At 36.9% G+C, this 16,075-nt stretch overlaps 1 protein-coding gene across 3 annotated transcripts in view; it reads left to right on the top strand.

The window, feature by feature from the left end:
• ATRNL1 (attractin like 1) overlaps positions 1–16,075 on the top strand; it is a 433,916-nt gene that overhangs the window by 310,286 nt on the left and 107,555 nt on the right. For 2 of the 3 annotated variants that reach the window (XM_053949025.1, XM_053949023.1), the window contains exon 27: positions 5,896–6,003. The exons of the other annotated variant lie outside the window; for it this stretch is intronic. In XM_053949025.1, the coding sequence (XP_053805000.1) occupies positions 5,896–6,003 (108 nt within the window). The remainder of the gene's footprint in view (positions 1–5,895; positions 6,004–16,075) is intronic. 3 annotated transcript variants of the gene reach the window in all.

Below are 16,075 nucleotides of genomic sequence, written 5' to 3'. Positions count from 1 at the left end.
TCAGTGTTCTAGAGATGAGAATTCTATTCCAGTATCACAAAGTTCCAAAAGCTGAAGTCACAGCAGATTCACATTTTGCTCTTTGCTTGCTAATGTGCAATACATTAAATATCTGTTCCTTGGATCTAGCAAAAAAATGACCTTTTCAGGGCTCATCTTTTTTTCTCATTTTTGATTTGTTCAAGGGAAATTGCAGACGACTGGTATTTGGTTTCCAAAAGGGATACATAAAAACTTGACCTTTTGGAACTGTTATTTTTTGGGGATGTGTACACTGTATTTTAAGTATGTCTTAGCTGTTGTTTGCTGGACTATGTCTAGTTTAAATAGCCCTTCATTTTATTCAGTATAAAGCTAGGACAAAAAGTATAACTCCTCTCATTTTTTTCCCCATGACAGATCTTTGCACACGCCTGAGAGCACCTTTCTTCAGGCAATTTTACAAGAAAGTGATATGGAATAGGCCCTGGTATCTCAGGAAGTTTCCACAGACTCTATTTTGCAGTGCAAATAGCACGTTATACTGTGTCCATCATTGTAATATCTCATTGCCTACCTGAATGCCCTCTTGTGTCAGGGAACTTTCCACTTAGCACGGTGGGAAATGAGGCGGAAGGAAATGATTGTTTAGGAAGTTCATGATGGAGGGAATGACCAAATTCAGATTGTCAGACTGCTGTCAGAACCATGGCCATTCCTGCTGCTTGGTTTCCTATGCCAGCTTTTATCCATCTCTTAAAATCACTGTACTTCATGCAGTCATGGGATAGTGAGCTTATTTCACCTAAAACCCAACAAAAAAGTTTAATGACTGTGATCTGCCTTTCCAGTGAAAGCAGCTGATTTGGAAATTAAGTCAAATAGTTTATTCAACATGTAAATGAGAAATTGCTCTCTTTTCCAGCCATATAAGTAGCCAATTGAATCTGAAGAGATTTTCAGCACCAAGAGTTACAATGAGAAAATTTACAGAGAAGTCAACTTTGTCTTGTGCAAATTAAAGTGAATAATCAGGGCTTCATTAAAATATCACTATGTATAATTCAGTTTGAAAATGAGAACTTAAGATTTAGGAAGATAATTAAATTGTGTTTCTAACTAAAATATCGGTGATCCACGCAGATGTGTGTAAGTCCATGTAAGTTACTTCTGTTGATTGGATGTGGCAGTAAGAATCTTCAAGAATATTCAGTGAATGGGTGAATTGCATTGTTTAGAGAGGCTCTGGTTTTGCAGGGCTATCCATTTACAGTCCTTTTAAGCAGTATTTTTAAGCCTTGAAGCTTGTCAAATGCAGTGTGATCAGAAATTCGTCAGTGCAACTCTCTGTGAGGTTTTGAGATTTTTTCTCCTTGCAAATATCTTCCCTATAAAACTCAGATTTAATGCATGGCATTGTTAATGCTTCTGTTGTAGCCTTTGGATGTTACTCACATCAGCAGTTGACAGTACAGAAGCAGCAAAGGAGGTGACCAAGTTGTAACTGCAGACAAGTCAGAGCTGCAGGATGAATAAGCAGAACAAGAATTTCAAATTAGACATTTGAAAAATCCTTGTCACTATGAGGGTTGTGCAGCACTGAACTAGACAGCAGTTTTCAGAGAGTTGCAGAATTACCATTTTCTTGGTTTTCAATACTCACCTTGACAAAGTCATACAAATCCAGGTACCACGCTGATAGTGATGTCATCTAGGAAGAAAACCAGACCCATCTAAGATGTGAAGGAAGAAAAACTAGAAAACTTAAAATAATTATTATAATTATTATAATAATTAATGTTAAAATAATAGACATTTTTCCACCTGCCATACCCTTATTTCTGGAACAGTGTACCAAGAATTCCTGGCTCTGCTTGGCAGTCAGAAGTCTCCTGAACATTTTTTTTTTTTCTGATTGCCCCCTCTTACTCCTACCTCAGTGTCCAGCTGCCCCGTGACTCTGGGCATGCACACTGGTCAGGGCACCCTTTATGGCACACTCTGGGTGTCTTTGGTTGCCCGTGGGCTACAGGACAAGCAGAGGTTGCCCAACAGAAACATGTTTGAAAGGATTCCTCTGTTCATCCTGTTACAGCACTAAAATGGCCTCATCCTTTTCAGCTCTCCTAATCTATCAGTCTCTCAAGAATGTCTGCTACTGTATAACAAAGAGAAAGCTCACCTCTCCTAGTTCCTAACAACTCATGCAGTTTATTAGATTTTTTCCAATTAGGGCTTTTCCAGGGCAGTTATGCTGGAAGGTGAGCAGCGTAGAAAAGCAGTGCTAGTCAGAAGAGCAGTATCCAATTCCACATGAGAGAGCAAGTCTTAAAGAACAAAAGAAACAAAAAAGAAGCAAAATGGTAACCTTTCCTAAAATACAAGACTTGAAACATGTTAGCCTGAGTTTGCTGAAATACTGTATTCTGTTAATGTTAACTCACTGTAATATGTATTTGGCATTGAATGTTTTATTGTACATGAATACAATATGGGCATTAAAATATTTTGAAAGTGATGTTCTCAACTAAGAGCAAAAAATATCAAAACATTTCTACTTAAATAAGAACAGCAAAGAATAAATTTCCTTATTATAGCACATACAAGATGCCATGGAACATTTTAATTTACTCCAAACTGCATTGATCAGAGGAGTGGTATCCCCCATGAGAATATTTTGATCAGTGGTAAAATTGAATTGCATTCCTAGGCAATTGCTTTCTTGAGATAAACTTCTAGATGCAAAAGCATGTCCCATTTCAAAATTCTTATTTCACTAGGACACCAAAACTCAAAATTATCATAATCTACAGGCTAAGCTGTCTACATGTTTATGCAGAATCCAGTGAAATGTGTATTTTCATGACAGGGAAATAATTATGGCAAAATGATTGGGTTTAGAAGAAATGTTTTAAAATTATATGGGTGTTGAGTGAGAAATTGACCTAATTTATAGTGTCCTAGCATCTTACTGTTCCTCACTGAAGACCGCTATGATTCTATATTTTAGATGAAAGACTCCTCAATATGATATAAATTAATACCTTGGAATTGCTGCAAATTAATAGCAATACCTAAAAAAAAATAATCTTGTCAATAATCTTGTACTTAATGAGATTTAAAATTATGGTAGAACTTGAAATTGGTTGTCTGCTCAGTCATATAAATGCTCATTGAATTTCTCAGACTTATGCTGAGAAAATGATATTTTTATTTGCCCATACTTTAAAGTGAATATTTAGAGATATGCCTGCATTCCGAATGCTATAGATTAAATTTGTGATAAAATATTCAGATACTACATGTTAATGCTATCTGTTTATCTGATGTCTCCAAGTGAATATCCCTAATTACTGGAGAAGTGTGGGTTTGGGGTTTTTTCTGTGATTTTATAAAATTCAGTATATTTTTTGGACTTGAGTATATAAAAGCAACAGCATTGTAGTTTCACTTTCCACTATCCCCTGTTTATTCTGCCTCAGTTGTGATGAAATCTGTGGAGGGATTTTGTTTGGTTTATCTCTTTGTTGAGAGGGTAAGGAAGAGCTTTTTCACTCTTCTCATGAAACACATGTTCAGAGAGTTTCCATGTTCCTTGCCATAGGGGTGAGGTAGGAATTCCCCATAACTGGAAGCTCCAGAACTTTGTCCCAATACTGGTACAGGGACAGTTGCAGATGGTGGGAGGCAGTGAACTTTTCCAGACACCAAACTGATTTTAAACATCATAATAGCTTCCTGTATTTCTCCTCATTGCATCTTGTTTTTTCTGTCCTGCACCTTGCAGAGAGCTTTAAAATGATGAAGGGAAAGCAGCAGTGTTTTGAGTAAAACATTTCGATGTGCAAGTGCTCAGCTTGCTCAGCTGCCAAAATCAGCAGCGCTTTATGGGCAACCAAACATTTGAAAGTTTTCATTCTTGTTTACAGAGCTAATTAAGAATCTTTGTAGCACTCTTTTCAAATGCCAGACTATCAAAATTACAGTGACTCTCTTGTGAATGAAAAGGTTCTGCTGAATGCCTGACCAGGAGAAGAGGAGGAGAAACCTACTGGCCTTAAAAACTAGAGAACATATCAAATATACATTTCTTTATAATCTGCAATAAATAAATCTTTTAAATAGTAGTATGTGCATTTGGAGCATAGGTTGTTCTGCTCATTTAAGCATCTTCCCCAAGCAATTCTATTTGTTTAAAACAGTGTTTGGTTTCCCATTAAACAGTAAGCACTTGCCAATAGCTCTGCAGACTTAGAATACTGTAATGAGTTCCATGTGGCAGGACTGTTCTAATTACACTCTTCTTCGATTTTTGCTATTTTAAGAGGAAAAAGAGGTGCATGTAGTAATTTTAGGATGCAGTGACTCATTATTTTATACTTTAAGTTTTTGTGATCTTTCTTAAGTTGTTGGTAGGACTGGAGGGTCATAGTAGTTCCTTCCAGCTGTAAAATCTATTAGTAAATTGTATTGATGCAAATCAACGCTGATGTAAATACTAGACACAGACCACCGGTTTAATGTTGAAGTAAAGGGTTAAAAACATAATTCTTAACCATCTAGATATTCATACTTGGCTTTTATTTATTCTCAATATAAAACATGCAGTGTTGCCCACAGACATATTGATTGCCCTCTTGGTGTGATATACTGGGAGCCCGTTTGTGCAGGTGATGCTGGCAAACACACTGCTTGGCTATAAAATCCAGGCCTTGGGAATGTACTGGCCGTGCACTGTGAGATTCTGGTCTGATTTTAACATTACAAGTGCATCTTTAAATTTCTATAGACAATCTTAAAATGCAAGTTGAGGCAAAATGCATAAGAAGCACTACAAAACGACTTTGTTGCTTTGTAACAGATCTTAAATCAACAGTGTTTATTAGTAAGCTGCCAGCAAATATTTGCTTGCATACCTTTTATTATTTCAAAGGCTTTTATTAGCAGTATGTCACGGTGCTAGTGTCATTTACATTCAAGCACCACTTTCTAATGTTTTAAGCTTTCCAGAGATAACTGTGAGAAAAACATTAGGAAAATGAAACAGATCTTTTCTAATAAATCATTTTTGCAAGTGTTTTGTCTCTTCAAGATTCTGTGACATCCTGCTCAGCTGAAGGAGCATACCACTTGAGTTGCACGACTCATTCACCTTAAATATTTAATAATGCTTTCATTAGTTGCACTGAACCAGTGGAGTGAGATCTGTAATATCTACTGCTGGTCATCATTTTTATTCATCATGGTTTAATAAGCATTATAATTGCAGACTGAGGAGGAAATATGAGTTAACTTTGTGGTTTTGCTTGGGACTTCTGTGCATACTGGTATGATTGGAAGGGATTATACAAACCCTGTGAGTGTAGCTGATTGTATTCTAATATACTGGTGCAGAGTTCCCAATCCTGGCATATTATTCTTCATATGAAAGTAACTGCAGAAAAGATCCTGCATAAAATCGAGTCCTGACACTATTAACTCCATCTGGCTTAGTTGTGAAATATGAAAAGTCGAAGGCCAAGTGGGCTTGTTTTTGGCAGGTGTTCTAATGTATGCATTATCAGTGGAATTAGACTTCAACTATTTTTACCAACCAGTGCCTATATTTGCTTGTAACTTACACAAATAGCAGTTATTTAGAGAGAACAGTCAGTTATGGAAGCTATCATTTGGAAAGTTTGTCAGAGTTCAAGCAAAAAGGCCATTTGTAGGCATCCTAACCTTCTGTGCCTGTTTTTCGAGTAAATATAGATGGTGATGATTATGATTTAGTATAACTTTCTCACTTTGATATCACAGAAGTGACTGTGTGCATGTTGTTTGCATTCTTATATTTTAATGGGAGATATAGTAGGGCAGACTGATATCTGGTACATTTTTTAATGTTTTGTTAAAACATCATTTTTTCCTCATCAGCAACTTATGCGGGAGCGACAGCAGATGGCCAGCCGCCCCTTTGCTTCTGTCGATGTAGCACTGGAAGTAGGAGCTGAGCAAACAGACTTTCTACGAGGGCCATTAGAGGTAGGAACAGTGGTGCTGACAAGGGACCATTGTGATTTGCATATTTATATTGCCAGTCTCATCTGCATCTGCTTCTGAAACCAAGCAGCATCTGACTACCTGGAGCTGACAAGTCTCAGCTACGTGTGTTTTGTCATTTCCAAGGTGCAGAGTTTTAATCTCATGACATAAGCTGTACCTAAAACCACTGGAGGTTCCTCACCTGGCAGTCCTGTTGTGATGGATGTGAGCTGAAGGAATGCAGGACTTGGGCAGGAGTCAGCAGCAAATGTCATGCTCAGTCCTTCAAGTACACAGTGCCATCTAGTTAACATCTATCTTAATTAACAGAGATTACAACAAACAACCTAACTAAAACAGCTTAGAGTGAAAATTCAGTGTTGTTTTATACACAGAGGTTTAAAGCATACAGGCTGTACTGCATGGTTTTGTTTGTAGGAGATGGCTACATTGCTGCATTCTTTTATTGCAATTGCAGTACATTGGAAAAGAAATAGTAATATGTAAAGCAATATAATATTGGAATGGTGTAATAATGCATGAAATGGATTCTAGAAGTTTCACCTGAAAATAGAGGGAAAATTACAATATGTGGATAATAATGAATATCTAATCTAGGTTCAGATTTTGGAAGGTGATCTTCTGCTCCTCTACTCCTTTAACTTTATTTACAATATTGTGTTTACAGTTACTACTTCAGCCTATTTATGGTGGTACGTGGGAACAAGGTGCGTTAGCTCTGAAATCTTTCAAGATTGTATTCTTCATTGCTGCCAATTCTTAAATTCAAAGCTTCTCTTACTTTCCTCAATAACCAATCTAAGTGGAAGGTTAAATACAATCTATCAAAGCTCCAAGGTTCATGGAGAATGAGTGATGTGAAAAACAAAAGCATACCAGAAAAAAAAAGATTCAGCTCTTGAGTACTTACCAAAGTGAACTGCTCTGTCCCGCTATTGGACAGGAAGTCATCCCAATTGTTCTTACTGTCACAATTTAAATATTTGGAATAGGTGGTGAATAAAAATTACATATCTGTGTTATTTTTTGACCTGATACTAAACCCCCTGCATTCTTCTGCAAAACCACCTTACTTCTGTCTCCTCTTATCTTGGAACAGAAGACCTCTTCAGCTCCCCAAGCTGAGGACACGTTACACTGTTAAAAAAGTTAATTTTTTTTCCAATGTGATTTCATTGTCTCTGCGTTGGTATCTAGGAAAATTTTTTTCTGTTTTCTTTTTGAATGGAAGCAGTGAGTGGACGATGAGGCATCCACACTCTAATTTTGTACATACTGATTATTTAATTAAACTTTAGAAGTAATCACCACAACTTAATTGCTACATTTTCTTTCTCGTGTCTTTTATTTAGCACTAAAAGAGGTAGATCCTAAAATATTTTAATTATATTCTACAGTGTTTATTACCTTCTTTTTTTCCTAGCCAAGCATTTTCTAGCAATTGTTTAGAATTCAACATCCATAGTGTTTTTTTTCTTAATTAATACATAGTTATACACAGAATGAAGTCCATTCAAGATTTCCTTGGAATTATATTATACTGATCTATATCCAAAAAAAAGCATTGTGCTGAGAATTAAATGAATGTGATTCAAGTATTAATTGTCCTTTGGTATATATTCTGTAAAAATAAAGGGGCTATATTAAGCTTCTTTGTGAAAGGACACTAGAAGTTTTCGTTGCCATTCTGTTCTTTGTATTCTGCTCTTTTGGACTGAGGGCAACCCAGGCCACACATTTCCAGGATGCGATGCTTAAGAACAGAATAGTGTGAAATAGCTGTAAACTTCATTGTGTTGTATTAATTTAGCATAATTAAACTACATTTTTTCGTATCTGATGCCCGTTGGGAGGCTGAAAGCCAGAGATGTTTTGGGGAAAAAATGAGAATATACGGTAACTTCAAAATGCTCTGCTGAGATCTTGCACTGATATACCAGGGGTTCCAATTCTGATGACGGTGCATTGCATTCCCTCTGCTCACACTTTTATTGGCATCATGTGTTACTCGCTGACACTTTGGACATTGTTGTTACACTTCTATTGACGTTGGAATAACTCCGACACTTCCAGTGACACCACATTGATCTGTGGGCCCTTTGGCACTGTGTAATGTCACTGAACTCTTCCAGACACTGCTGCAAGTCTCCCACTCAGCTGCACAGTAAAGCTCTGTTCATTAAGGTCACCTGCCTCATGTGGTGGTGGTGGTGGTGGTTTTGTACAACTGGAGCTCTACATTAATGCTGATGCTTTGGTACGTGGCAGTATTCATGTGGCTGCACATGGTAATGCTGTTTGGTTAACAGCTATATTTTACATTTATTTGTAAATATCCATAGCAGCTGTTTAACTGGAGAGGGTTTAGTTTGCAATAGTAAGGCACTTTTCACCCAGTGTTCAGAAAAGATAAAAAAAAAAAAACAACCAAGACTATAAATGCTGTACTTAAAATGGTTGCCTAGTTTAGATACAATACAACTGATAATATTTGGGTCTATTTTCAGTTAGCAGCAATTTGCAACAGAGTAAAATAAAATTCTGAAAACACTATTGGTGAAGTTGAACCTCAGTTTTGGAGTCTCCATCAATCAGTCTATCTTTCTTAATGTTTTGACAACAAAATGGCAGTATCTCCATATTAACTCCTTCAAAAAACTTTAATCTGCATCGTATTCCTCCTCTTCCCTGTCTGAGTAGGTTTTTAGGCACTGGCAATAGCCTTTGTTCTTACCCATTTAAACAACGTTATTTATCAGTTTTTACCTCCTCAGGCCACCTTTTACATGAACAAGTCTCATTTTATTATCCATTCTGTCATGTTGGCTTTATTACAACCCTTTAATGTTTTATTGTTGGTTTAAACTTAACACAAAAGAAAGCAGACTTTGTTTTTCCCTTGTCCTCTTCTTTCCTGTATCATACCGACCACTGCCTTCCTAATGATACTGACAGGATGTTAATTGGGATGTTATCCCAATTCTGAATGTACCAAGCAATACTCACTCCTGTTGTGCCATGGTATTAATGATATTTAACCCATGCTAGTCCTGACCTGCATCTTCATCTGCTTCTGTAATGATTTCCATTTTATAACTTGGAGGTGATGAACTCTGGGTGAGCTCTTACAAGGAAGGTGAAGCTGGAGGCAGGACACCCCTCACTCCCTCCTGGGGAGAACAAGAGCAGTCTAAAGTTTCTGTCCTGGAGGGGGCAAGGGAAGTCTAGAAGGCAGTGACCCTCTGGATCCCAAGAAGGGAACAGTCCAGTGCAGCTCTGGTGAAGTCACTGGTGAGACAGGGGAAGGGAAAAGGAGAGAAAAATCCCCAAGAACCCCTTGCCAGCCGTAGCACATAGCACAGGCTGTTAAGAGCAGAGCCAGAAAGCTGCAGAAGCACCCTATCCAGAGAGTTTGAGAATATTAGCTATTTTGTGATACCACCATAATTTTTTTCAATACCACAATCATAAAAAAAATCCAAGTAGCATCATAGATCAATAGATACTCATTGCTGAGCTTCTTGGCTCTCGGTGCCCTCAGTGTTACTGTGTTTTTTATTCCTTTCATTTCTTTTTTCCAGACATCGGAGCTATTTCCAGACTTGGTTGCTTTTTACTTCCCAGTATATACCAAAAGCTAAATCATTTAGGCTATCTTCATATTCTAAACCTCCTTTAGGCAAATTTTTTTTCCCTAAAATGTAAATCACTTTTGAAGAGTTTCTTCTAATGTGCTGCTGACAATGATTTCAGATAATCTATGTATTAGTTGAGAAGTAAAACAATTTTTTTTCCTCTTTACCTAATTTCTGGGCATTTTTCTTTTGGAATTGGGGACAGATTATTTCTTTAGGCAAGATAAGGTAGACACTGCTGTAAACAAACACTTCATGTCTGGTCATGCTAAGACTCTGAACAGCAGCATCTTACTGTGCTGCATCTGCTGGAGTAAATTGTTATTTCCTGCAGATTTACTGCTGTGGTGATCATCCATTTGATATATTTGTGGTATTACTTGGATTTTTTTTTCAAGTCAATGTTATTTCATAGTTATTTCTGCAGAAAAGCACACAGTAGATCTTTCAGTCATTTTGCTGATAAATTACTGCGTTTCCCCATGAGTTGTCATAGATATTAGACCATCCTCTGCTTCTGACAAGGTAGGATGATATCAAAAATTTTGAATTTCTAATAAAATCTATGTTGGTTTCTCTAACAAATAATGTTTTCTAATGAGTAATATTTATGATGCATTAAATAAGTTTTGATTTCAGGCACTTTTAATAAGTATGAAGGAAATATTGGCCATTATTTGTCATTTATTTGAGTAAATAATTGGAAGGTGTGCACTGACATAAGCAGCTGTCATTTTACACAAAGTATGGCTGCTGGAAGGTAGAGTGACTTATCAAAACCCAGTGAAATCCTGTAGTAGAGATTTGTAGACTTTTAGGTAATTGTAGTATATATTAATAAGTTGTGCTGCTGGCTTCTCTTGCCACTAAGGAGACATTTAGCTTGGTTTACAAATAAATCTAATTAAGGTGGTTTCAGTTTCTTATATAATTTGACTAATCAGTGAGTATTTTCAACATGCAGCCTACCTTATTTTGAACAAAATTCACCTATTTGCATGCTTCATCAGCATTGCACCTGCATTGTGTTGGTGATGTAATGTCTAAAGCCAAGGAACAGACTCTTCCCTACTCCTTGGTACAGAGCATCAGCTTTCGTCTTGATATGCTCAGTTCCTAATATTAGTCTCAGTATCAGAGGACAGTTTCACTGCCCTTGTGAAAAAGCAATAATTTATTTTAGATAATGGTGAAAATTTCCCCTGAATGGTCATCTTGTTCCCAGTGACCATAAAGGCAATGTGTATTTGGCAACAGGAACTACCCAAGGCCATTATATTTGCTCTTGCTTACTGAAAAGTCATGTCATAGTCTTGAGCTGCTCTCTGTAGCTCAAGGGAGACCAGAGGAGAGAGAACCTAGATGAGAACAATGTGAGCAATCAGAGACTTAGAAAATAGAGCTACAATGAAAAGTCAAGGAAATTGGGGTAGGCTAGTTAAAGGAGTCCAAATAATGACTTGCAGATATGCAAAAGGCAAACAGCAATCAGGAGGGCAAAATCGTCCTTGCATGTGCTGCAGGTGGCAGAGGGGTAATGGATTTAAATTGTAGTAGGGAAGGTTTAGGAAGGTATCAGGAAAAGCTTCTCATAATAAAGCTGAATCACTGAAAGCAATTGCCTGGGGAGGTGATGGAATTTCTTTTATTGGAAGCTTTTTAGAGCAGGCTGGACAAATATTTCTCAGGTACCATGTACCATAGCTGCATTAGATACCTCCTTTCAGCTCTGTCTTTATTATTATTCTGATTGCTCCCTACCTCTTCCTTCTTCAGACTCTCTGAAAATGTTCCATTTCTGTTGTTTGAACACCTTAATTACCTTCACTGCAATGTTAGTTTTCTGTTACTGAATATTTATGACCCTTCTTTTCTCTTCTGCTGTTTTATTCATTGACTTACATCCTCCATTTTCTCACAAGATCAGAAACTGTTAAGTCATCTCTGACCCCAGCCTCTCCCTGACTGTAGGTCTGCCAAACATGATCTCCATCCTATTTGGAATAGTTTCAATATTCTCCTTGAATTCTGTACTGATGATGTAATTTTTTTTTTTGTCTTAACAAGTTCATTGCCATTTTTATAGTCTTTCCAAATCCATGCATCCTAGATTTCTAGATCTCAGAGAAATGTAGTCAGATGTCACATCTGACACTGAAGAGGAGAATCTGTATTGGATCACATTTTCTGCTTTTCTGTATTGTTCAAAGATCATGTTAAGTTTGCTGTCCACTGTCTCAAGAACTCCATTATCTTGTGCTACACTTTGACCTTGATGGCTCACAGCCTTCTCTGCCCACTCCCTCAGTACTGTTCAGCCAAAAAACTTTCTCCTGAGCTAGTCACTTTATGTTAAACCCTACTTTCCAGCATTTTTTTCTTCTTTGTAAATGATTGCTTCACATTGTGTGGGTCTTTTTCGTGATATTATGTGCAAGGGATGTTATATCACCAAAATTCACATCTGGTGATAGAGAAAAGCATTTACCTCAAAGCATCATTGTTTGGTTTGCACCACCTCCTTCCTCATATGAAGTTTTTCATTAAATAAGATGTTTAGATTTCACACCATTTTGCTTCTCATGCAGTGGTTACACACAACAGGGTTGCTCTGCCCAGTTAAAAATCTTTACATTTGTGTAAGATTTTTGTTGCTTCACCTAAAATGTATGTCCAGAAACCTGTGAGTGTTCTGAGCCTGTGATTCAGAACAAATACCTCACCTGGCTGCTCAGGCATACTGGTCACAGCTATAATTTTTGTGTGTGTTGTGTATACTAAATCAATGTAAGAGGTATAGATGTTCAATTTGTTGCACAGAATTACATTAGCAATATTTTAAGATTTCTGAGTAGCATTTTTCTTCTCTGGCATATGGGAAAGCTAAAAATAATCTGAGAAATGCTGCCTGGAGTAAGCCACCTTTTTTTTCATATAGACCATATTTTTGTGTGTGTGTTTATTCCTAAAATATATACTAACACCTCAAAACCTGTTGATGTTTTGCTTGAGTCCTTAACTTCAAGTTTTTAAAAATTCTATATTAGTTCTAAACTGTACACAGTCTGTAAACATGCAAAAAAAAAAAAAAAATCTAATCCCTATGTTCTTTTCTCTACTTCTTTATTTTTGTCCTCATGGGCAAACAGGTGTTGTGAGAAAACCTTAGACATGATGTAGAGGAGGTTTGTCTAGATGGAGGTTGATTTCCTAATATTCCACCCTAACAGGAGAGTAAAGCCTTTGCTTATTACCTCGTGAACTGTAGGATCTGTAAATTCACAATTACTTCTGAGAACCTGATTTTGTGAAGCTTTTTGATAAAAATGTATCTTTCCACTTCACAACATGTATTTGGCACATGTACTGCAAAATCAGATGACTGCAGAAGTTGTTTGGATAAAAATATATTATTTGTGTTGAACAAAATTGCAAAGAAATTTCATGCTCAATTAAAGGAATTTTGGCTTACCAGCACAGTGTAGGTGTTTCAGTGGTATTGGCATGCTGTGAATAGAACACCTAAATCAATGTATTATGCATAATTGCAAATCCAGAGTATCAAAGTAATTATTCTGATTGTTTTCAAGTAGAAGTGTTTATATGTGTCTGTAAATGTTATGAATAATGACACTCTACCTTTTAATAAGTTGAATTTTTGCAATGTCTTATTTCATAAAGCAGACAGGTACAAAATTCAGCAAATGCAAAGCAATTTTATATACTTATATTTTTAAGTACCCTTAGGATTCTCCTTGAACAAGGCTTGGTCATGGAAATCTTGCCTTTGGGTATGAAATCCATGACAATGAGATATTTCCAGAATTATTTAAACTGAATGTACCAAAGCATGGAAAGAATTATGCTATCAGAATAACTAAAAATCATATAGATAGGAATATTTCTGTTTACTGGACCTTTCTGTACACCTGATTTGCACATGCCATTCTCTGACAGGCTGCTTTTGTAGTTATGTGTATTTTCTTAGTACCTCTTTTGGTTTTAGATCAGAAGTTATTTCTTATCTTTAAAGTAGGACATTTCTGCCTTTAAAAGGAAAGAGGAAAGAAATAGGTACAGAAACTATAGCCTTTCATCAGCCATTTCCAATGTTTCCAGGTAGAACTGGCTACTGGAGGGTGCTGTTTGATATTTAGCAACTTGTAGTCCTTAGCTCTAATTCAGAGACTTTACCTCCATGCTTCTTTCCAGCTTTCTGCTCAAGAGTCAGTTCTACCTTCCAACAATACCACTGAAACTGCAGCGGACACAAGACAAGAGCGCTGCCTGGGCTTTTCTTCACCAAGCTTGGCAACCTGTATGTTAGGCAGTCGTTGAAGTTATTCCAGTTTTCACTAAGGCTTTATCATTCTGTACCATCTATCAAACTGGATTTGTGCCTGAAGTGAATATGAGCTATTTGCATAGAAGGCCCCTGCCCTGGATGACTGAAACCTCACCCAAATTTCAGAGGGCCATCCAATGGGCCACCCAACACATCCAATGTCTTTGCCATGACTATTCAACCCAGCAGGCACTTTACTATCTGGTTCTGTCTGCTGTGCATTGGACATCATAATTCTTCAATTTCTGGTTGCATGGTGGCTCAACTTCAAGAGAAAGGTTGAAGCTTGTTAGTTTTTAGGTAGGCTATGAGCCCCTGCTGTTCTGCTGTCTGTCACTATGTGCCCTATGAAAAAGTTTGTCCCCATGTTTCTTATCAGCTCCCTTATCAGCTCTTCTCCAGACTGAACAACCACAGCTCTCACAGCCTTTCCTCACAGGAGAGGTGTTCCTTCTCTCTGGTAATTTTGGTGGCCCTCCTCTGGATCCACTCTAACAGGTCTGTGTCCTTCCTGTGCTGTAGAAAAGTCATCTCATTTTTTTTCACCTGCATATTGTGAGAGGCAGTTTCTGATTTTCCACTGATTGTTCAGGAAGGTGTGAGTGCTTACAGGCAGACTGGATCACTTTGGTATGGGTAACTCAAATTTTCAAATAAACCATGAGGCTGGTTTATGAGTTACAGTGTGTGGATTCCATTCACTGGCTTTAGCAAAGCAGAAAGGGAAACATTGTATAAGGTGTTAATTTCAGTAATAATCAGAAGAATTATCTTCTCATAACAGGAAAAACAGCAAAATATTGGAATTTCAAAAATGACTGGGCTCAATCAGGATTTACAGCCCAGTGGTAGGATTCTTTAATGGTACTGATGGAACCTTCTCCTTGGACCATTTCTTCTGAAAATCAAAAGATTATGAATGGTACACCACAATAAACTAAACACTGCAGTAAAGTAGAAGTTAAAAGGCAGTTAGACTGCAGTGAAATTGGGAAGAACAATGAGTTTGTATCAGGGCTATCTCCTTCAAAAAATCAGCAGTATTTGTGATATGTGATCACTCCCAGATAGAACAAATCTGTTAGAGCTTTCTATAAGAAACTGTAAAACATTATTGTTCATTAGTGTGAAGCAGTAAAGTTTTTAACAGATACATAAGAAATAAAATTTTCCCTTTTTTCGTCTTTGGTATATATTAATCTTACTAGATTTTTATTTAAAGCAGAATTTTGCCTTTCTGTGTGCCATTCCTTGTACTGTATCCTTGGCAAAATGACCTTTTTCTTATCTTTATTATCCAGCTTTCAGTAAGAAACTAGAAAGTTTATAGAGGTACTTGCTGTCACCTTCTTGTCTCAAATGTTTAGGCCTTTAAAAATGATGTACAAATATTGAACCACCTGGAGTTAATAAATAGTTATTCTTTTCCACAAACAACTTATTGGTTATTAAAGAAAAAGTCATTGGGCTGTTGGAAAAGTAGGCAAGCAATTTACTTTATATTGAGAAAAATTTCAAGTTGTAGGACCCATAAGGAATAAAATATACCCTTCTGAACATGTTTAAATGTCATTTTATGTGCAGAAAAGAGCATTATCCAATGACTCACAAATATAATTTATGTTTTGCAACACCGAGCACACAAGTGCAGGACGATCTTTAAGATCACCACTAAATACACCAAGAGTCACTGACATGACTTTGGCAGTGAGATCCAGTGACATCATTTCCCTCTGGGCATATGGATGCTGTAAAGTGTCTCTTTCTTGGTCATTTATTTTTCATGAGGGGAAATTTTGAATTTATATATATATAAATATTACTGCTTTCTTATAAGTTAAGTCAGACAAACATAAAGAATACTCTCCAAAGCCAACTGTCGTGTGCTTCTGTGTACCTTCAGGCATTGATTATGAATGTTATTTGAATTACTTTCTCCCATCACTCACTTGTTGAGCTCAAGGTAGAGCTGCACCAGGTCCTAATGCAGCACAATATAGATCTTCCAGTGTACCATGAAAAGGAAAGTAGTGAAATACTCTACTTACTCTGATGATTTATTGAGGAATAA

The sequence above is a fragment of the Vidua chalybeata genome, chromosome 8, assembly GCF_026979565.1.
Source record: "Vidua chalybeata isolate OUT-0048 chromosome 8, bVidCha1 merged haplotype, whole genome shotgun sequence".
In the NCBI taxonomy this organism is placed as follows: Eukaryota; Metazoa; Chordata; class Aves; order Passeriformes; family Viduidae; genus Vidua; species Vidua chalybeata.
The sequence above is the reverse complement of the archived record's forward strand: the minus strand, read 5'-3'. Positions and strand labels throughout refer to the sequence as shown.